General features: G+C 40.9%; 1 protein-coding gene across 1 annotated transcript in view; it reads left to right on the plus strand.

Moving 5' to 3' along the window:
• Window positions 1-665: 665 nt before the first annotated feature.
• Window positions 666-21,923, plus strand: part of PAFAH1B2 (platelet activating factor acetylhydrolase 1b catalytic subunit 2) — a 28,524-nt gene continuing 7,266 nt past the window's right edge. The window contains exons 1-5 of the mRNA XM_052652273.1: window positions 666-767; window positions 11,636-11,723; window positions 19,149-19,238; window positions 20,016-20,132; window positions 21,556-21,678. Of these exons, the coding sequence (XP_052508233.1) occupies window positions 11,643-11,723; window positions 19,149-19,238; window positions 20,016-20,132; window positions 21,556-21,678 (411 nt within the window). The 5' untranslated portion in view covers window positions 666-767; window positions 11,636-11,642. The remainder of the gene's footprint in view (window positions 768-11,635; window positions 11,724-19,148; window positions 19,239-20,015; window positions 20,133-21,555; window positions 21,679-21,923) is intronic.

Below are 21,923 nucleotides of genomic sequence, written 5' to 3' on the forward strand. Positions count from 1 at the left end.
CATTCAGCACAGGTCTTTTCATATTGACTGTACATGTGTGCGCGTGCCGCCGCAGCGCGCGCACACACACACACACACACACAGACACGTCTTCCCTGAAACTGCATGGATCTCTAAAAGAAAAAGACTCTGGCTCTCCATACCCCTGCTATGGTATTAGCTTAAGAGGCGGTCATCTAAAATCCGTACATTCATCATAGAAACAGAAATTCTACCCATGAATGTGAGGCACTTGCCTCATTAACCTCGGGGCCCTATTTCCCTCCCTCTGGCAGCAATCTGGTTTATTCCACGGGGTGGAGAAGGAAGCCAGGTTGGCGGGGTTGGAAGGGAATGGCGTCAGCGTGAGGTCACCGCACATTGTCCTGAATGCCATCTCCACGCTGCGATGATATGAACGCAGGATTGAGGGATGCAGCGGAAGGAAAGATAGAGGCCCAAGTCTCGCAGACTACATTCAAAATAAAGGCAGGACAGAGAACAAAGCGGGAAACTCGGAAGGGTCCCGCAGGACACCTGGGGGCTAGCACCAAGCGCCCGCAGAAAGGGAAAGCGAGCAGAGGCAAGCGAAGGCCGGGCAGGATGGGGCGGGACTTCCGGAAGCCATTTGCCTGAGTGGCAGGGGAACCGGAAGTAGGGGCGCTGCAGCGGGTGCTGGGGCCGGAGGAGGGACGCGCCGGAGTGGGGCCGCCCGGACTGTGCGAGCGACAGACGCGCCACCCGCCGACGCCGCAGCCGCTGGGGTTCCGCACGGACCCTGTGCCTGAGTGAGTGCATATCGAGGAGCGGGAAACGGGCGGCTGAGAGGCGGGGTCGGAAAGGGCTGCGGTTTGTTATTGTGCGAGGCCCCCACCTCGCGTCCCCTCCCCCACCCCGCCGGGCCCCTCCCCCCCGCGCCTCCCCCTCCGCCCGCGACCCTCGGGGGCCCTCGCGCGCACGCGCAATCTCGGCGGGCCGGGTGGCGGTTCGCCGGCCGCCCTCCAGCCAGCCCCGGTCCCCGGGCCTCCGGGCCGCTCGCCGCGCTCATCGGAGCCCTGCCCCAGCGCCCCACCCCCAGGCCTGCCGCTTTCTCGGCCGCCCCGCCTCCCCGCCGCTTCCCGCGGCCGAGACCGGTGGCGGGGCGCGCCGCCCGGCCAGGCCCTGACCGGCCCCCGGAGGAGGCCGCCCTGCGTCCTCCGCCGCTCTCCGGGCTCGCCGCCGCCAGCCCCGTTTCCAGCCACACTTCGGCCCCGGGGTCTTGGCCGCAGCCTTTCCCTCCGTCCCCGAGGTTGAATCTCTGACCCTTTTCTCCCCTTTCCTCTGTCTGAGAGGCCATTGGCGCGGACCCAGACCAGTTGCTCTTGCTTTTAGACGGACCACTTTTTTACCCCCAGACCTTTTTTTGAAAAATTTCAACTGTGCAGAAACTTCCTCGTTGCCTCCTCTAATATATTCAAAAATAGAGTGCCACGACTCAGAAGAGCTTATTTCTTAGAGGGCTGCCCAGTCCATCATCACCTCATTTTAAAGATGAGGCCCAGCGAGACTGGTGATTTGCCCAAGGTCAACCAACTTAGGTAAACCTATTGGTGGACAGGTTTTCTTAGATGCTTTTTAGCTGGTCCGGGTCCATGTACCAGATCAGGATCTTGTGGCCTTCAGGTTTGTGATGTACCCGTTGCACAGTGACTCACTGTTTTGCTTTCCATGACTCCCAAGCCAGCGTGGCTTTTCATAATGTGTATACAAACATTGAGGACATTGAGGAAACCAAACACATGAAGCTTCGGCCTGTTTTTAGAGCTTACCCACGGAGAAAGGGAAGACTGCCTGGACCCACCATGAGATCTCATTTCGTTCAGCCTTAAATGAGGGGTATGATGAGGGAGGGGGGTTGATGTCGGGGAAGTGGTAAAGGTGTGGAGAGAACATGGGTATTGTCCCCCTGAGCATTCCAATATGCCTTGCCTGGGATATGCCTTGTGTCTTTAGATTCTTCTCCTGGGCACATTGTTCTGATATAAAGGTTGCCTCCTTGTGGGGGAGCAGGGAAGGAGTATGAAATCATCTTGCTCTCATGTGTTGGCTTAGGCATTTGATAATAAATTATGGATGTGCTGAAACCCGAGGACCCATCCACCAGTCCACTGAGGCAGGGTACTACGGATGAGGCCTGTCTTCTCCTTTAGAGAAAGCCTGCCAGCTCTCTCTGAAAATGAGGAGCCTTAGGTCAGAGTGGAAACATTCTAAATCTTTTTAAATTCTTAGTTGGATTTTCCCTCTCCATCTGTTTCCTGACTCTAAGAAGCATCCAGCTCAGCTTGAGGGTTTGTAATTCTTTGTTGTTGGAACTAGACACACTACACCATTCTGGTACAAGCATTTGGAAATTCTGGTACTATATTTTCATAGTCTGAGTTAGGTAGAGAAGTCGGAAAATTGGGAAATGCTGTGCAAGTCTCCTCATCTTCCCAGAGCACTCATTTTAATGGACAGTTAAAGTTTGCCTGGAATAGAGTCTACTTATAAGTTAATTTCCTCGGACCTTTGTCTGCATTCTGCTGGGTTTTTGTAACTGAACTTGCTGTTTGTGATCACAGAAGCTAATGGCTTGCTGCATGAGGGCAGTTAATTACGAATCAGTGAGGTGAGATGGGAGTCAGATCCCTCTCCTGGTGTTTTTTTCTGTTGTTACTAATTACAGCTTTCAGAATACTTCCATGCACTACCCTGGGTTGCATAAGGTGATCCATTAGAATATAGGAAAAAATTAGGATCTCTTTCTACATGCATTTTTTAGGAATGAAGTTTTTATTACCTTTAGTAATATTTAATATACAGGTTAACAGCAATTCACAACTGATTTATAACTATACATATATTAAGGAGCATTTCAAAAAGTTTCTAAAACATTAAAAAAATGTTGGAACCCCACTAATCTGGGCCAGTCTTTACTCATATGGTTTAGTTCTCTTTATGCTTTTCTAATAGATGTTCACCTCATCTCTGAGTTGCCTTTGGAGGAATCTGCTTTGAGAGACAGATGATGTCATTTGCAGTTCTGTGTGTTAGAAATTTGTCTCTGTACACGATATCCACTGGCCTTGTCTTCCTATTTGGAGACACTGTAGAATAAGCCTTAAGTCCCTTCCTAGTAATCTTCAAGTACTTTGACAGCCATTTGTCTTGTGATCTCCTCTTCCCCAACCAGTTTTTCTACAGATTAGGAATGTACCTATTTCTTTCAACTATTTCTGATATGATGGTTTTTAAATTTCTCCTTGGCTCCTTTCCTTGAGACACCTTCTGGTTTGTCAAAAACATTGTTCTTAGGTTTTGACAAGATCTGAACATGGTATCCCAAGAACTGAAATGTAGTTGAAGTGTCTGCATTGTGTTTTTAAGTGATGAGGGATGTATTTGGATATGTTTTATTAGGGAGGCACCGCATATGCACAGTTCTTTTAACGATCGCTAGGAAAATGGTTTCAATTATGTAATCATAGAGTGTTTGCTCTTGTTCAGTTGCTAAATTGTGTCTGACTGTATCCCCGTGAACCTGCAGCACTCCAAGATTCCCTGTCCTTTATTATCTCCCAGAGTTTGCTCAAACTCAAGTTGGTTGAAGCTGTGATACTGTCTAACCATCTCAGCCTCTGCCACCCCTTTCTCCTGTTGTCCTCAGTCTTTCCCAGCATCAGGATCTTTTCCAGTGAATCGGCCCTTCACAAAAGGTGACCAAGTATTGGAGCTTCAATGTCAGTCCCTCCAACAAATATTCAGGGTTAATTTCCTTTAGGATTGACTGGTTTGACCTCCTTGCAGTCCGAAAGACTCTCGAGTCTTCTACAGCACCGCAGTTCAAAAGCAGCAGTTCTTCTGCACTCAGCCTTCTTCATGGTCCAGCTCTCACATGCATACGTGACCACTGGAGAAACCATAGCTTTGACTAGACGGACCTTTGTTGGCAAAGCGATGCCTCTGCTTTTTAACACGCTCTCTAGGTTTGTCAGAGCTTTTCTTCCAAGAATCAAGTATCTTAATTTCCTGGCTGCAGTCACTGTCCACAGTGATTTTGGCGCCCAAGAGAATAAAGTCTGTCATCACTGTTTCCACTGTTTCCCCGTCTATTTGACATGAAGTGGTGGGACTGGATGCCATGATCTTAGTTTTTTGAATGTTGAGGTTCAAGCCAGCTTTTTCACTCTCCTCTTTCACTTTCATCAAGAAGCTCTTTGGTTCTTTCTTCTTCACTTTCTGCCATAAGGGTGGTATCATCTGCATATCTCAGGCTGTTGATATTTGTCCAGGCAACCTTGATTCCAGCTTGTGATTCATCCAGCCTGACATTTCACATGATGTACTTGGCATATAAGTCAAATAAGCAGGATGATAATATATAGCCTTGATGTACTCCTTTCCCAATTTTGAATCAGTCCCATTGTTCTACTTCCTGTTCTAACTTTTGCTTCTTGACCTGCATATAGATTTCTCAGCAGACAGGTAAGGTGGTCTGGTATTCCCATCTCTTTAGACTTATCCACAGTTTGTTGTGATCCACACAATTAAAAGCTTTAGCATAGTCATTGAAGCAGAAGTAGATGTTTTTCTGGAATTCTCTTGCTCTTTCTATTATCCAAACAAATGTTGGCAATTTGATCTCTGGTTCCTCTGCCTTTTCTAAATCCAGCTTGTACATCTGGAAGTTCTCAGTTCATGAATTGTTGAAGCCTAACTTGAAGGATTTTGATCATTACCTTGCTGGCATGTGAAATGAGCACAATTGCATGGTAGGTTGAACATTCTTTGGCATTTCCTTTCTTTGGGATTGGAATGAAAACTGACCTTTTCCAGTCCTGTGGCCACTGCTGAGTTTTTCAGATTTGCTGGCATATTGAATGCAGCTCTTTCACAGCATCATCTTTTCAGTTCAGTTCAGTTCAGCCGCTCAGTCGTGTCCGACTCTTTGTGACCCCATGAATTGCAGCACGCCAGGCCTCCCTGTCCATCACCAACTCCCGGAGTTCACTCAGACTCAACGTCCATCGAGTCAGTGATGCCATCCAGCCATCTCATCCTCTGTCGTCCCCTTCTTCTCCTGCCCCCAGTCCCTCCCAGCATCAGAGTCTTTTCCAATGAGTCAACTCTTCGCATGAGGTGGCCAAAGTACTGGGGTTTCAGCTTTAGCATCATTCCTTCCAAAGAAATCCCAGGGCTGATCTCCTTCAGAATGGACTGGTTGGATCTCTTTGCAGTCCAGGGGACTCTCAAGAGTCTTCTCCAACACCACAGTTCAAAAGCATCAATTCTTCAGCGCTCAGCCTTCTTCACAGTCCAACTCTCGTATCCATACATGACCACTGGAGAAAAACCATAGCCTTGACTAGATGGACCTTAGTCGGCAAAGTAATGTCTCTGCTTTTGCATATGTTTAGGATTTGAAATAGCTCAGTTGGAATTCCATCACCTCCACTAGCTTTGTTTGAAGAAATGCTTCCTAAGGCCCACTTGACTTCCCATTCTAGGATATTTGGCTATAGGTTAGTGGCCAAACCTTTGTGGTTATCCGAGTCATTTAGACCTTTTTTGTATAGTTCTGGGTATTCTTGCCACGTCTTAATATCTTCTGCTTCTGTTAGGTCCTTGCTGTTTCTGTCCTTTATTGTGCCTATCTTTGCATGAAATGTTCCCCTGGTATCTCCAGTTTTCTTGAAGAGATCTCTAGTCTTTCCCATTCAAGTAGAACAAATTATTTTTCTCCATTTTAGTAGTGATCTCTCAGTTAACCCTGTGTCAGTTAAGTTTTGCGTCAGAAACACCCAACATGCTCCAGGTGGGGAAATAAATGAGAAATAGTTGGGTGTTTTAATCTATATTAAAAGCTGGGCAGTAGATTTTTTCCATGAGTGAGTGGAAAATGGAGCTGTTTTGTTGCTATGTATTTCTTTGCATATCTGATTTTTAAAGCTTATTTAATTTTGGCTGTACTTGGCCTTCATTGCTGCGTGCAGGCTTTCTCCAGCTGCGGGGCTACTCTGTTGCAGTGCATGGGCTTCTGCTGTGGAGCACAGGCTCTAAACACACAGGCTTCAGTGGTTGCAGCACACAGGCTCAGTAGCTGTGGCTCATGGGCCCTAGAGTGCTCAGACTCCAGGAGTTGTGGTGCACGGGCTTAGTTGCTCCGAAGCATTTGGAATCTTTGTGAACCAGGGATCGAACCTGTGTCCCCTGCATTAGCAGGCAGACTCTTACCCACTGTACCACTAGGGGAGTCCTCTGTATCCAGTTTTGAAGTCTAGAAAATGAGATTGCTCCTTGTCAGTCTCAAGAGCAGTAGTGCTTTCTGACTAGCAGGAAATAAAGTTACTTTTAAAATTAAAACAGTTATTAAGTGCCATATCAGATTTCACTTGAATAGCCAGACTTAAATCAAGAATTGAAGGTAGACTCCCCCTCACTCCCAAGAAATGAATATGGAGGGTTTAAAATGTTTTATTGGTTAAAAACAGGAGAACCTCAAAAATAAACATTTTTATATAGCTGTTTGTTTTAGCCTTGTAATCTTTTTTTTTTTTAATGTATTTTAATTTTTTAGACAGTGAAACCCCCAAACAGATATCATAGTCTGATTAGATCTATACAGGTTCATCTTGTAGTTCTTCCTTATTGTTGAAATGATATAGGTTCCCTTTAGGGAGTCAGCATGAACTGGTTTTTGATCAGTGGGCCAGGTATGATGTAATTGGGGTCAGGCAAACCTCTTTTCAGTTACTTACTGCACAAATTACCTAGATTATCTGATCCTCATTTTCTTCATCTTGCAGTAGTTTTGTGAGGATCGCAGGTGGTATGTAGAAACGTAGCATTGATACTAGTCTTTCTGCTGTTTTCAGTAGTTGCATAGTTTAGTAATCTGAAGAAACACAGGCTGTGAATGATATTTTACATCTTTAGTCAGATATGGGCTAAACCCTGAGCCCAGTTGTTTTTAGACCTAGGGTCATTTAGAGCTGAGCGAGTTTGGTTGCATAATTAGTGTTAAAATTGTTTGCTTCTATAATTTCTTTTTTATGAATGAAAGTTTGCTTTCATGTTTAGGGCTTATTACTTTCTGATCCTCAAAAGCTGCTGCCTTGGCAATCCAGTGCATTTTATTTGCTCAGTGAATACTTACTGAAAAGCTGTAACTCAGTCCTCTTTCTGAGACATTTTAGTTTTATTTGAGGATGCAAAGGAAGGAAATAGAGAGTATGACCTCTTTTTCTGTAAGCCACAAAACCCAGCCTTTTCTCTTTCATCATCCTTTGCATTTGCCCAAAGACCTCTTGAGCCTAACGTCTCTGCTGCTACTGTTAAGTCACTTCAGTCGTGTCCGACTCTGTGCGACCCCATAGACGGCAGCCTACCAGGTTCCCTCGTCCCTGGGATTCTCCAGGCAAGAACACTGGAGTGGATTGCCATTTCCTTCTCCAGTGCATGAAAGTGAAAAGTGAAAGTGAAGTCGCTCAGTTGTGTCCGACTCTGCGACCCCATGGACTGCAGCCCACCAGGCTCCGCCGTCCACGGGATTTTCCAGGCAAGAGTACTGGAGTGGGGTGCCATTGCCTTCTCCGAATGTCTCTAGTATGTGTTATATATTCTCCAGAGTTGGTTGAAAACAATCTGGTTTCTTACCTGGTCTTTCTTGAAGAGCAGCATTTCTGATTTTTCTGAATTTCACTTACTCGTTCTTCTGCACTGTGCTGTGCGGAGCTAAGTCGCTTCAGTCATGTCTGACTTTGCAACCCTGTGGACTGTAACCTGCCAGGTTCCTGGGTCCGTGGGATTCTCCAGGCAAGAACACTGAAGTGGGTTGCCATGCCCTCCTCCAGGGTCTCCTCTACTATCAGATGTCATACTTAGGCTCATCGTTAATCACATTTTATCAGTGGAGACCTGTCAAAAATAAAAGTACCTAGTAAACATTTGTCAAAAATCAGTGCCAAAGCCCACAGCTAATTTTATTATAATCTGTAGTACAGGTATATACTGTACCACAGATTATATAGTATAGTATATTATAAGCTGTTTAGTAATCAGTGGATTCTAATCATTGCTGTATTAATTCTTAAGTGTATGACTCTAGTTCTCTAATATAGATATCTAGAAAATAATATATATATTATTATATAGATATGTGGTCCACTGGAGAAGGGAATGGCAAACCCCTTCAGTATTCTTGCCTTAAGAACCCCATGAACAGTATGAAAAGGCAAAAAGATAAGACACTGACAGATGAACTCTGCAGGTCGGTAGGTGCCCAGTATGCTGCTGGAGATCAGTGGAGAAATAACTCCAGAAAGAATGAAGGGATGGAGCCAAAGCAAAACAACACCCAGTTGTGGATGGGACTGGTGATAGAAGCAAGGTTTGATGCTGTAAACAGCAATATTGCATAGGAACCTGGAATGTTAGGTCCATGAATCAAGGCAAATTGGAAGTGGTCAAACAGGAGATGGCAAGAGTGAACATCAACATTCTAGGAATCATTGAACTAAGATGGACTGAAATGGGTGAACTTAACTCAGATGACCATTGTATCTACTACTGTGGGCAGGAATCTCTTAGAAGAAATGGAGTAGCCATCATGGTCAACAAAAGATTCCAGAATGTAGTACTTGGATGCAATCTCAAAAACAACAGAATGATCTCTTGTTTGTTTCCAAGGCAAACCATTCAATATCAAGGTAATCCAAGTCTATGCCCCAACCAGTAACGCTGAAGAAGCTGAAGTTGAACGGTTCTATGAAGACCTACAAGACCGTCTAGAACTAACACCCAAAAAAGATGTCCTTTTCATAATAGGAGACTGGAATGCAAAAGTAGGAAGTAAAAAACACCTGGAGTAAGAGGCAAATTTGGCCTTGGAGTACAGAATGAAGCAGGGCAGAGGCTAACAGAGTTCTGCCAAGAGAACGCACTGGTCATAGCAAACACCCTCTTCCAACAACACAAGAGAAAACTCTACACATGGACATCACCAGATGGTCAACACTGAAATCAGATTGATTATATTCTTTGCAGCCAAAGATGGAGAAGCGCTATACAGTCAGCAAAAACAAGACCAGGAGCTGACTGTGGCTCAGATCATGAACTCCTTACTGCCAACTTCAAACTGAAATTGAAGAAAGTATGGAAAACCACTAGACCATTCAGCTATGACCGAAATCAAATCCTTTATGACTATACAGTGGAAGTGAGAAATAGATTTAAGGGCCTAGATCTGATAGATACAGTGCCTGATGAACTATGGACGGAGGTTTGTGACATTGTACAGGAGATAGGAATCAAGACCATCCCCAAGAAAAAGAAATGCAAAAAAGCAAAATGGCTGTCTGAGGAGGCCTTACAAATAGCTGTGAAAAGAAGAGAAGTGAAAAGCAAAGGAGAAAAGGAAAGATATGAGCATCTGAATGCAGAGTTCCAGAGAATAGCAAGAGAGATAAGAAAGCCTTCCTCAGTGATCAATGCAGAGAAATAGAGGAAAACAATAGAATGGGAAAGACTAGAGATCTCTTCAAGAAAATTAAAGACGCCAAGGGAACATTTCATGCAAAGATGGGCTCGATAAAGGACAGAAATGGTATGGACCTAACAGAGGCAGGAGATATTAAGAGGTGGCAAGAATACACAGAAGAACTGTACAAAAAAGATCTTCATGACCTAGATAATCACGATGGTGTGACCACTCATTAGAGCCAGACATCCTGGAATGTGAAGTCAAGTGGGCCTTAGAAAGCATCACTACGAACAAAGCTAGTGGAGATGATGGAATTCCAGTTGAGCTATTTCAGATTCTAAAAGATGATGCTGTGAAAGTGCTACACTCAGTATGCCAGCAAATTTGGAAAACTCAGCAGTGGCCACAGGACTGGAAAAGATCAATTTTCATTCCAGTCCCAAAGAAAGGCAATGCCAAAGAATGCTCAAACTACCACACAATTGCACTCATCTCACATGCTAGTAAAGTAATGCTCAAAATTCTCCAAGCCAGGCTTCCGCAATACGTGAACCGTGAACTTCCAGATGTTCAAGCTGGTTTTAGAAAAGGCAGAGGAATCAGATCAAATTGCCAACGTCCGCTGGATCATTGAAAAAGCAAGAGAATTCCAGAAAGACATCTATTTCTGCTTTCTTGACTATGCCAAAGCCTTTGTGTGGATCACAATAAACTGTGGAAAATTCTTAAAGAGATGGGAATACCAGACCACCTGACCTGCCTCTTGAGAAACCTATATGCAGGTCAAGAAGCAACAGTTAGAACTGGACATGGAACAACAGACTGGTTCCAAATAGGAAAAGGAGTACGTCAAGGCTGTATATTGTCACCCTGCTTATTTAACTTCTGTGCAGAGTACATCATGAGAAACGCTGGGCTGGAAGAAGCACAAGCTGGAATCAAGATTGCTGGGAGAAATATCAACAACCTCAGATATGCAGATGACACCACCCTTATGGCAGAAAATGAAGAGGAACTCTTGATGAAAGTGAAAGAGGAGAGTGAAAAAGTTGGCTTAAATCTCAACATTCAGAAAACTAAGATCATGGCATCCGTGGCCATCATTTCATGGCAGATAGATGGGGAAACAGTGGAAACAGTGGCTGTCTTTATTTTTCGGGGCTCCAAAATCACTGCAGATGGTGATTGCAGCCATAAAATTAAAAGACGCTTACTCCTTGGAAGGAAAGTTATGACCAACTTAGACAGCATATTCAAAAGCAGAGACGTTGCTTTGTCAACAAAGGTCCATGTAGTCAAGGCTATGGTTTTTCCTGTGGTCATGTATGGATGTGAAAGTTGGACTGTTAAAATGCTGATTGCGGAAGAATTGATGGTTTTGAATGGTGGTGTTGGAGAAGACTCTTGAGAGTCCCTTGGATTGCAAGGAGATCCAAGCAGTCCATCCTAAAGATCAGTCCTTGGTGTTCATTGGAAGGACTGATGCTAAAGCTGAAACTCCAGTACTTTGGCCACCTCATGCTAAGAGTTGACTCATTGGAAAAGACTCTGATGCTGGGAAGGATTGAGGGCAGGAGGAGAAGGGGACGACAGAAGATGAGATGGTTGGATGGCATCACCGATTCAATGGACATGGGTTTGGATGAACTCTGGGAGTTGGTGATGGACAGGGAGGCCTGGCGTGCTGCAGTTCATGGGGTCGCAAAGAGTTGGACACGACTGAGCAACTGAACTGATATAGATACGTTATTATATATCTATAATAGTATAGATATCTAATATATTTATGTAAGATATCTTTGAACCATAAGAGTTTAACTCCTCATCATTTGGTTGTTACAATAACATGTATTCATGAAAAGTGAATGTAAGTGTAAGGTATATACTTGGAGCAGACTTTTAAAGTGTAATGCACTGTTCCTGAATGGTATTCAAATCTGTCTGGAAGTCTAGTAGTGCTGGAATATTTATGGAACTTGTGCAGTCATGTCCTGGAACTCATCTGCTGGAAATAAACTCCAGTTGCATCGTTTCTAGGCAAAACCACAATGAAATTTATTTAATTCTTGTATAAAACCTGACATGTGATATTTAAGTAAGCGATAACAGACATTCCTGTCAGTGAACAAAACATGACATAGACCTTTTTTCCCTCAGGTGTAGAATGAGCCAAGGAGACTCAAACCCAGCAGCCATTCCACATGCAGCAGAAGATATTCAAGGAGACGACAGATGGATGTCTCAGGTAAAGGAGGTGCACATGTTATTATTCACAAGGGCGAATCTCTTCGATTTTTAGAGCCTTGACCAAAGCTACGAAAGGGTGTTTCTAATGGTCAACAAGAACTGATTACTGTAAATAAAAATTTTATGTTAGAGATATCATTCTAATCACCATGTGATGTTGGAACTGAGGAATATTTTAAAGCATGTTCATTGCCCTTTGTTAATTTTAGTAGATAGCGAGGTTTCTATTTTTTTTTAAGCTTTTTTAAATTTCAAAGTAAGTTCATAAGTATGCAACAAGTATTACAAACAGTTTAGAAAGAACTTTTTATATCCTTCATCTAGATTTGCCACTTGTTAGTTAACATTTTGCTGTATCTGCATAATTATTCTGTCTGTGTCTGTTTATACTATTTACCAACTTATTATTTTTTCTCAATCATTTGAAACTGTGTTGCAGTCTTCATGATGCTCCTTTACCCTTAAATATTTGCGTGTTTTCTAAGAAAAAGAACATTCTCTCACATAACTGCAGTATGGTTATTAAAATCAGGAAATTTTACACTGACAGGATACTCTTACCTCTGGAGAAGGAAATAGCAACCCACTACAATATTCTTGCCTGGAGAATCCCATGGACAGAGGAGCCTGGTGGGCTATAGTCCATGGGATTGTAAGAGTCGAACACGACTTAGCGACTAAACCACCATACTGTTAACCTAATGCAGAGCCCATATTCAGATTTCTTCAGTTGTCTGTTGTTTATGTCAGTTTTCTTCCCAGTCTTGGATCGCACATTGCGTTTGGTTGTCATATATCTCTTTATTCTCCTTTAATCAGAAACGTTTCTTAGCCTTTGTTTTTCATGACTTGACCATTTGTGTAGGCTGTTTATTTTGTGGTGTGTCCCTCAGTTTGAGTTTGTCTTCTTTTCTCGTAATCAGGGTTCAGATTATACATTTTTGGCAGGAATATCAGGGAAGTAGTCTTCCATGCATCACATAGAAAGCATTTTGACATTGGTTTGTCTCATTGGTGGTACTGACTTCGATCACTTGGTTAAAATAGTGTTGCCCTAAACCAGTCCTAATTTGTTATAATATAGATTCGCAGGTTCCTACTTTATTCAAGTGGGTTATAATCCACTGTAATTTTGAGAGTCAGGTTGTCCCAGGTTTAGCAAGTGGGAATCCCTTCAATCTCTGGTGCCGTTGCCTTCTTAATATGTCCTATTATTTTGTTTTCGGGTTTTTTTTCCCCTTTTTTTTTTGTCCCACTGGGTTTTTTTCAGCACTTTTTTTTTTGCAGTATTTGTAGCTTACTTTTAATAAAGTGTTATCACTTTATCTGTTTTGAACCATATTACCTTTTGAACTAACAAGTTCTATATGATTTGAAGTCTGCAGAGTTTCCTGTTTTAGTATTTCATGATTGTTTTTGTACTTTTCATAGTTGTATTTGCTTTCTGTTTTTGTCTTCTTGGGCTTAAAAATCAGCCTTTAGCTATTACATTTTGAGTGGTAGTTTTTTATTTTGAGTGTTCTTCTATGGATCAATTACTTGGTTGTTCTTTCTTAATCTTTCTCATTTGTTTATGTCTCTCAGAAAGTATAATGGGGACTTCGCTGGTGGTCCAGTAGTTAAGACTTTGTGCTCCCAAAGCAGGGGACTTCGGTTTGACCTCTGGTCAGGGAACTAGATCCCCCATGCTGCAACTAAGACCCAGTTTAGCCAAATAAATACATACAATTTTTTTTTTAAAAAAAGGTATTATGAAATATTCTGAGCATCTGTGTGTTTGCTTCTCACTCTAAAATCTACAGCATTGCTGAAAGAATTGTGTTCCCCACATATGCCACATTGATCACATTTCTTTCTCTTTCCTACTTCCCCAGTATCCTAAATTTTTTATCACATTTCTTTCTCTTTCCTACTTCCCCAGTATCCTAAATTTTTTCCATGTATTTAAATACTACATATATAATCTCTAAACAGTGAATTTAGTATATTTGCATGTTTTTAAACTATGTAAACAGTATCTTCCTATTTATCTTTCAGTATCTTTCTGAATGTGTTTTTTCTGCAGTATATCATACAGGTTAAAAGTATAGCTATAATTGATACATTTTTTTTTTCTCTTTAGTATTTTGTCGCTTTATGTGAAAATACCACAGTGGGTTGTTCATTTTCTCATTGATGGGCACTTAGGTCATTTATAAGTTTACTGAAAAATAGTAATAAAGCTAGATTGATTTATTTATTTTGTGTGTGTGTAGTTTCTGGCGTAAATTTAGCAGACGTTAAATAATTAGCACCGACTGGGAAAAAAGATAGATAGTCAAATGAAAGAAGAACATGACTTTAACTTGTTTTAAAAAGCTTGTATAATATGAAAGGACTAATTTGTAGTAAAATATATTGTGCACCTAGATCTTGGCTTTTAAATACAGTTCTCCAGTGAAAGGAACCAGGGCTCTTTGGAGAAATCATTGATTTTTATAGCTGAGGCAAAGAAAATAAAAAGATGGGCCTGGAACATCTTACAGTGAAAGAAAGCAAGGAACTACTCGGGAAAGAAAAGGGAACGGGGATGGAAAAAAAGGTGGCCAGTAGAAGTACCGCTGAAGTGATGGGTCCCCAGTGCAGCGCGTAGAATGCACACAGTATTTGTTTTTCTCATTGATGACAGTAACTCTGACCACCTGCAGCAGACCGGAAAGAGCACCCAAACTGCAGTGCTGGACAATTTGAGCAAAATAATAATTGATAATATTGGCTTATAGCTAAGAATGAGTATTCATTAATCCATTCCCTGTAAATAAATGAATGGATGAATAAATAGGAGGGCAAAATCTTCTTTACAGAATATTTTAAATAAATATAGAAGGAAGGAGGAGAAAGAAAACCATGGATAGGACACTGCAGTACTGTAGGCAAGATCCACTGAGGAATCCTAACATTAGTGACACAGCTTTCGGGAGAAACAATATATTTGCTTAGTATCTCCTTGTAAATTACTTTGGTAGCTTTAACATATGACTGCACATTTTTTGATACCCTTCCCTCTAGGAACTGGTGCTGAATTTAGTGTTTTGCTTCCAACAGAGTGTGGAACAGAAAATAGTGACTTGATAGTGGAGATAACTGGCAAACACCACCTTACCTAAGTGATCAGTGTTCACATCACCAGCAGTAGGTCATGTTGGTATCATGTACCCACTGATATGATAAACAGGGGCAATTACCTCTGTCGTTGTATTCCCCAAAAATCCATAACCTCAGTCTATTCATGGGAAGACATCAGACAGACCCAAACTGAAGGACCATCTGCAGAACACCTGAGCACAGCTGAATGTGTTGAGCTTATGAAAGAAAAGGAAAAATCAAGAGACTGTCCCATATTGGAATAGACTAAAAGAGATATGAGATTAAATTCAGCGTAATATCCCAGATTGATTCAGGAAATGGGCATTAGTGGAAAAATTAGTGAGGTGTGAGTGCAGTTTATTTTGGTTGCTAGTATTCCCTAATGTAATGTCTTATGTTTGACAGATGTGCCATGCATATGTACAAATACTGTACAATCGTTGCAGATCTTCTGTAGATCTAAAATTATTTCAAAACAAAACATTTTAAAAAAATAATGATTAAAACAAGTATTAAAGTGATACTCATGGAGTATTGCCAAACTATCCATCCTTAATCTAGACTTAAGTACGACATATTTAGAAGTAGCTGGAACCAATGAACATGTCCACCACCACCACAGGAATGCAGTCAACAGAGTCCAGACTATGGAGATTAGATGATGACCTAAGATTCTATAGGTCAGACAGTCATATTCCTTAAAAAATAGTTTGGAAGGTGGTGACTGAGGGAGGTGGAACCTGTACATTAAAAGGGATTTTAGGAGACAAATTGTCTGGACCCTGATTTTAAAAAAACATAAAATTTTGTTACATTGAGTTTGAACACTAGTTATTTGTTGATATTAAAGAACTGCTATTGATTTTAGAAGAGTAGAACTGGTATTTTGTTAGTGAATTTTTTTAGTCTTTTAAGAGTTACATATTGAAATTTTTATACATGAAATGCTCCATCCTTGGTTTGCTTCAAAGTAACTTGCGAATGAGGTGGGGCAGTAGTTTCTGAAATGTTGAATTAATAATGGCCATAGTTAGATGATTGCTGTAATTGGTGATGGATATATGGAGACCCATTGTATTGCCCTCTCTGCTTTCCTGTACGCTTGACATTTTCCATAGTAAAAAGTGTTTTTGGGGGGGTGATACTAAAAGACTTGACTGTAGACAAATTTAATAGCAAATCATATCAAAACAGTAACCAGCTAAAGAAGGCGCAGCAGCAGACTGACAAAAGTATTTTCAATAAATATTACAGATGACACACTGATATTTTTGTTGTATCATCAGTAAAAATATCCTCAGATATACTAGATAAATATCTCAATGAGCATGACAAGAACTGTTTAATTTTTTGTTTCCAGAAGGCACAGATTAAAACAGTGAGGAGAAGAAGGAGGGAGAGGGAAATATTAATGACCAGTACAGGTGTGACTGTGGTAAAATGAGATCTTATACATGCTGGAGTCAGTATAGATACAGCCAGTGGCCATTTTGTTAAGAATTTGGAAATATCTCCAAGATCCATAAAAGTGTTCATCTTTGACCTAAAACTTACCAATATGTAAAAAAAAAACCACATGTAAATTTCTTCATCTCAGTCAATAGGAGGTTCCTGGCAAATCTTTCATTAGGAAAAGAGCTAAAAAAAAAAAATGCATGTCTCACTGGATGTGTCAGTAGGATATTAAGTAGTGTTAGAAACTATGGTTATAGGGAATTCCCTGGCGGTTCAGTGGATAGGACTCCATGTTCTCACTGCAAAGGGCCTGGATTCAATCCCTGATGGGAAACTAAAGTCCCACAAACTGTGTGGCCTGGCCAAATAAGTAAATGAATATTTTTCTTTTAATTTATGTGATAAAATTTTTTAAAAATTATGATTATGGAAATCATGTAGCCACATAGAAAAATGTTTTTAATATAATATTATATGCAATTATAATGGCCCTATTTATTGAGTGCCTGTTGGGTGCTAGCAAAAAGCTGGGTCCCTTTTATGGAACTCGCATCTTTACAACTCTAAAACAGAATTGTCAGCAGATGTGGAAGACTTGGGTTATGTACTTGCTTAAGGTCACTGACCAGATAGTAATTAAGCTAGAATTTGCACATAGGTTTTTTCTGTCCTCAAAGCTGTGTTGCCAGAAGAAGATGTGCGTATGTTTCAGCTATTTTAAGGCAGGGGAGGAATGGGGAATGTGTGAAAAAATGATGAGAAAAGATACCCCAAAACATTAATAGGTACTGGTTAAGATGGTAGGGCTATAGGTATTTTGCTTTGATCTTTTCTGTTTTTCGAAGGTCATTGCAACTATTTAAAAAGAAAATGTAAAGGACTGAAACAATTAGAACAGCAGAGCTTAAATTCCATGATATTCTTTAAACATGAGCTCTTTTTGTTGGTGTTGAGTAGTAGTTGATACCTGAGTACCCACAGAGAGATGACATGATGTGAAAGAGCACTACTCAGTGAAATTGAAGTTTTATTCTTGCTTATCTTATCCCTCAAGTTTAAAAACACTATTGAAATAATAGTACATTTTAAAAAATGATTGAACACTGGTTGGGGATCTAAGATCCCACCACACTGCACAGCCAAAAAAAAAAAAACCACTTTAAAGTGCTTGCCTTGGCAACATATATTTTTTAAAAAATTGTTTACACAAGACATGAACCTATACACATACGCAAAAAAAAAAATCATTTACACAAGAAAAAAGAAAAAGCTATCCTAAATCCTGTCCAATTAAGAAGAGATGTCTTAATTGTCAAATTATTTCCAGAGATGTTTTTGTATTTTCACCAGTCGCAGTGGAATATCTCAGTTTCAGCACAGTGTCATCTCCACTTGTGCTATCAGCAGAAATACTTAAGTAGCATCTCCACCTTAATTCCTACTACTGCTACTGCTAAGTCACTTCAGTCGTGTCCGACTCTGTGCAACCCCATAGACGGCAGCCCATCAGACTCCGCCATATTTGGGATTCTCCAGTCAAGAATACTGGAGTGGGTTGCCATTTCCTTCTCCAATGCATGAAAGTGAAAAGTGAAAGTGAAGTTGCTCAGTCATGTCTGACTCTTCGTGACCCCATGGACTGCAGCCCACCAGGGTCCTCTGTCCATGGGATTTTCCAGGCAAGAGTACTGGAATGGGGTGCCCTTGCCTTCTCCTAGGGGAAGAAGAATTGAATGTAGCAATTGAGAAGAAGAAACCGCATTTGGACCTTTCTATAGAACTGGGTTAGAGACCTGCTAAAGCATTGTGTTAATTTGTTTCGGGGATGAATATAACAACTTAAACTATGTCTTTGGTTTAACATCAATGAATAAAATCTTTTTACCTTAAGAGCAGAGAGAAGCATGCCTGGGCTAGGTCACCCGAGCCTAGAAACTTGGATTAGACTGAAAAAGCCTGATTCTTAGTTTGCCAACATCTCACCTTGAGAGGTTAGCAGACATTTTCAAAGACCATATTAAAATCATTCTAATAAAATGCATGCCTTTTGATTGGATCCTAGTTTAAAAAATAGATACATATAAAATACTTTATCCAATTCTTGGAACCGTTGTAAAGATTGAATATTAGTTGTGGGATTATTGTTCATTTTCTTAGATGTATTGATAGTGGTTCTGTGGCTTTACAGTAGACTACCTTTATGCTTAGGAGATGCTTGTGAAATATTTATTTTTTAAAAAAAATGTATTTAGCTGCGCCAGGTCTTAGTTGTGGCTTGTGGGTTCTTCAATCATCACTGTGGCATGTGAGCTCTTAGTTGCATGTGGAATCTAGTTCTATGAACAGAAATGGAACCTGGACCCCTGCATTGGGAGCACAGATTCTTAACCACTGGACCACCAGGGAAGTCCTAGCATGTGGAATATTTAAAGGTGAAGAATCAGTGTTTCAGCAGACGCACAGAGATACAGCAAATATGGGAAAATGTTGAATGTAGGTGGAGTGCGTACAGGTAGTCATTGTGTTACTTCAGGTTTTCATATGTGTGACGTGTTCTTCATGAGAGTTGGAGGAAAAGATAAGCTTTATTAAGAAAAAATAAAGAGGGAATGTGTTTTTCTCTTCGGGTTTCTGCAATGTTCCGATTTTCTTGAGCACACGAGAATGATCAGTTCAGTAGGATCCAGCAGTTAATCGCAGTTGAGAGGAATCAGCCTCACGGACAGACCAAAGAGAATGCTTAATAACAGAGTAGCTGGTCGGACAACTGTTCCGACTAAGCCGAGAAATCTCACGGGGAAAGAAATGCCAGCTTCTGAGTTTTCTTTCTTCTTCACACCAGCACAACAGATTTGTCCTGGACTGCAAAGACAAAGAGCCGGATGTCCTGTTTGTGGGGGACTCCATGGTACAGTTGCTGCAGCAGTGCGAGGTAAAGTGAAGGGGCGCGGGTGGTCCTTGGCTGCTGATGTCAGCACATCCGTCAGCAGCAGACTGCATCCATTCCACTCTAATCCAGAGTTAGAAGGGAAATGAGACCTACTTGACAGGATTCTTGGTGCCATCAAGCACGAGACTGGAAATGTAGCATTATTTATTAGTACACTCCCCTTTTTCCATTGGCTTCCAAGAAGCCTCACATTATATTTGTCCTAGTCATGACTTTGAATTCTTGCATTTTACTATTTCTTTGCTTGTATTTGCTCATTTTTGTTTGTCCTAGCTGTGATTCTCAATTCTTATTATTTGTGCTTTACCATTTTAAAATTTTATGTATTTTTGGGGTGAACTTTTGAATCTGTTTAAGCATTCTTCCAAGGGAAATTTAAAAGAAAAGATAGGCTTCTTCTTGTGTTTAGCACTCCTAAGTTTTTTCGTCTCATGTTTCTACTTCACCTCATTTCTTTTAAATGATTTAAAAAAGGGAAAGATGAATTTATTGAGTTGACTGCTTAATTATAAATGTTGGTACCTCTTTAAATGGTCACAACCTCTGCGTTGAGACTCAGGTCTTGAGCTGAGGCCTAATGCTGCACTGAGAACTGAGTTACAAAGCGCTTTCCGCAGTTGAGAGCATACCACTTGGGGTGTTAATATTTGAATACAGAAAAAGGAAGCTGTTATTTCAAATGCCTCACAATACATTGCAGTTGAGGGATTTTATTTCCCAATACTTTTAGCTTAAATAAATGAATTTTTCTCTTTTTAGATATGGCGAGAGCTTTTTTCCCCACTTCATGCACTAAATTTTGGAATTGGGGGAGATACAACAAGACATGTTTTATGGAGGCTAAAGAATGGAGAACTGGAGAATATTAAACCTAAGGTAAAATGAAGCTTTTTAAAAAAAAAAAAAAAAAAAACACCTTAAGTCTTTTGCAGAGAGTTAAATTGTCAGAAACTGGTAGTTTTTAAGAAAAATTGCTTCTGAGACTTCCCTGGTGGTCCAGTGGCTAAGATTTCATGGTCCCAAAGCAGGGGGCATGAGTTTGATCCCTAGTCAGGGAGCTAGATCCCACATGTCACAACTAAGACCTGGCTCAGCCAAATAAATTAAAAAGTTAAGTGGTTAAACTTTTTTTTCAATTGCTTCTTTAAACCATTATTTCATTGTTGTTCTTGGCTTCATGCCTTTTTAAGGTAGATGATTTTATCATTAAGAACATTCCAAATACATGCTTAATTACGGATCAGTGTATTGCTTTTTTGGCTCATACTTGAAATTGTTATTGTTACAATTATCTTCGTCTGCTGTTGGAAGACATTTGATGCTAATGAGGTTTGCTGTTCTGTGGACCCGAAGCAGTAAGGGGAGGAAAGTGCTCAGAGGTGGGCCATTGGAGCAGGGCTGTGATTCACTCGAGGAAGTAATTTTGGATTCATTTAACACACAAACAGATTGGTAATCACGGCCTCCAAGTTCTTCTAAAGGAAATTTGAAACAGATGTGAACAAATGTTCAGCGCAAACATGTACCCAGTACCTTATCAAATTATCAGTGTCCTGAGTTGGCATGCTGCATATAAGTTTTTCCAACCCCAAACAACAAAAAGAGAACAAAACTGAGGCACTGACAACAGTTTCTGTAGTAGAAAGTATTTTGTCGTTGCCTTTCTAATAGAAGAACTCATGCATATTCCTTTGGTGCTGGGTGGAAGTTACTTTGTCGGGTTACGTAGTAAGATGTACGTCTACGGATAAGAGTCACCATGTAGAAAATTTTGTTAAAGCAGAAATACTTCAGAAAACTATATCCAGCCTGCATGCCACTGACTCTGCCTTAAGTAGAACTGTGTTTTTATACCCAGTACCCTCCCTTGGGTACATTTATTTTTATTTTTTCTAGAAGGTTACATCTACCAGAGTCTTTCAATGTTACTAATATTTTCTCCCATGTTTCTTATTTCACTGTTTTTTGACATGCAGTGGTTTTATTTTTATACAGTTAAATTTATTTTATTTTTTTGTATAGTTTCTGGATTTTAAGAGATTAACTACCAACTCCACAATGATAAAATTTCCCGTCTCTTCCTAGCACAACTTTACCACTTACGTATTGCTCTGTTTGGAATTTATCCTGATATTAATATATATGAGGCCTACATTACTGTTTTAAGATGCCTGCCTTGTTGAAGTTAACCATTTGAGCAGTTCATCTTTCCTTCTTTGATTTTAGAAATAAGATTTTCAGCTAACTAGTGGACATTGCTTTATGCCTGGGTATCTTTTCTTCCTTCCCTCAATTACAGGTCATTGTTGTCTGGGTAGGAACAAACAACCATGAAAATACAGCAGAGGAAGTGGCAGGTGGAATCGAGGCCATCGTACAGCTCATCAACACAAGGCAGCCACAGGCCAAAATCATTGTATTGGTATGTGGTCTTTGGGTGGGTGGAGACCTCAATATCTTAAAGTAAAGATGAGGTGTCTTTTTAGAAACGGGATCATTCATGAATATAAAGAATCTTCAGGTTGGAAGCAGCTTATAATGCTCCTGAGAAGCTCTTGTCTGATATGTGCCATTGTCTTACGGGTCTCATCATTTCCTAGAATCAGCTGTGGGGATTATCTTTTTTTTGCTCATCCTTATTTAGAATTATAAGTCCTCTTTGTTGCC

Source organism: Budorcas taxicolor, chromosome 15 (assembly GCF_023091745.1).
Source record: "Budorcas taxicolor isolate Tak-1 chromosome 15, Takin1.1, whole genome shotgun sequence".
Classification (NCBI taxonomy): Eukaryota; Metazoa; Chordata; class Mammalia; order Artiodactyla; family Bovidae; genus Budorcas; species Budorcas taxicolor.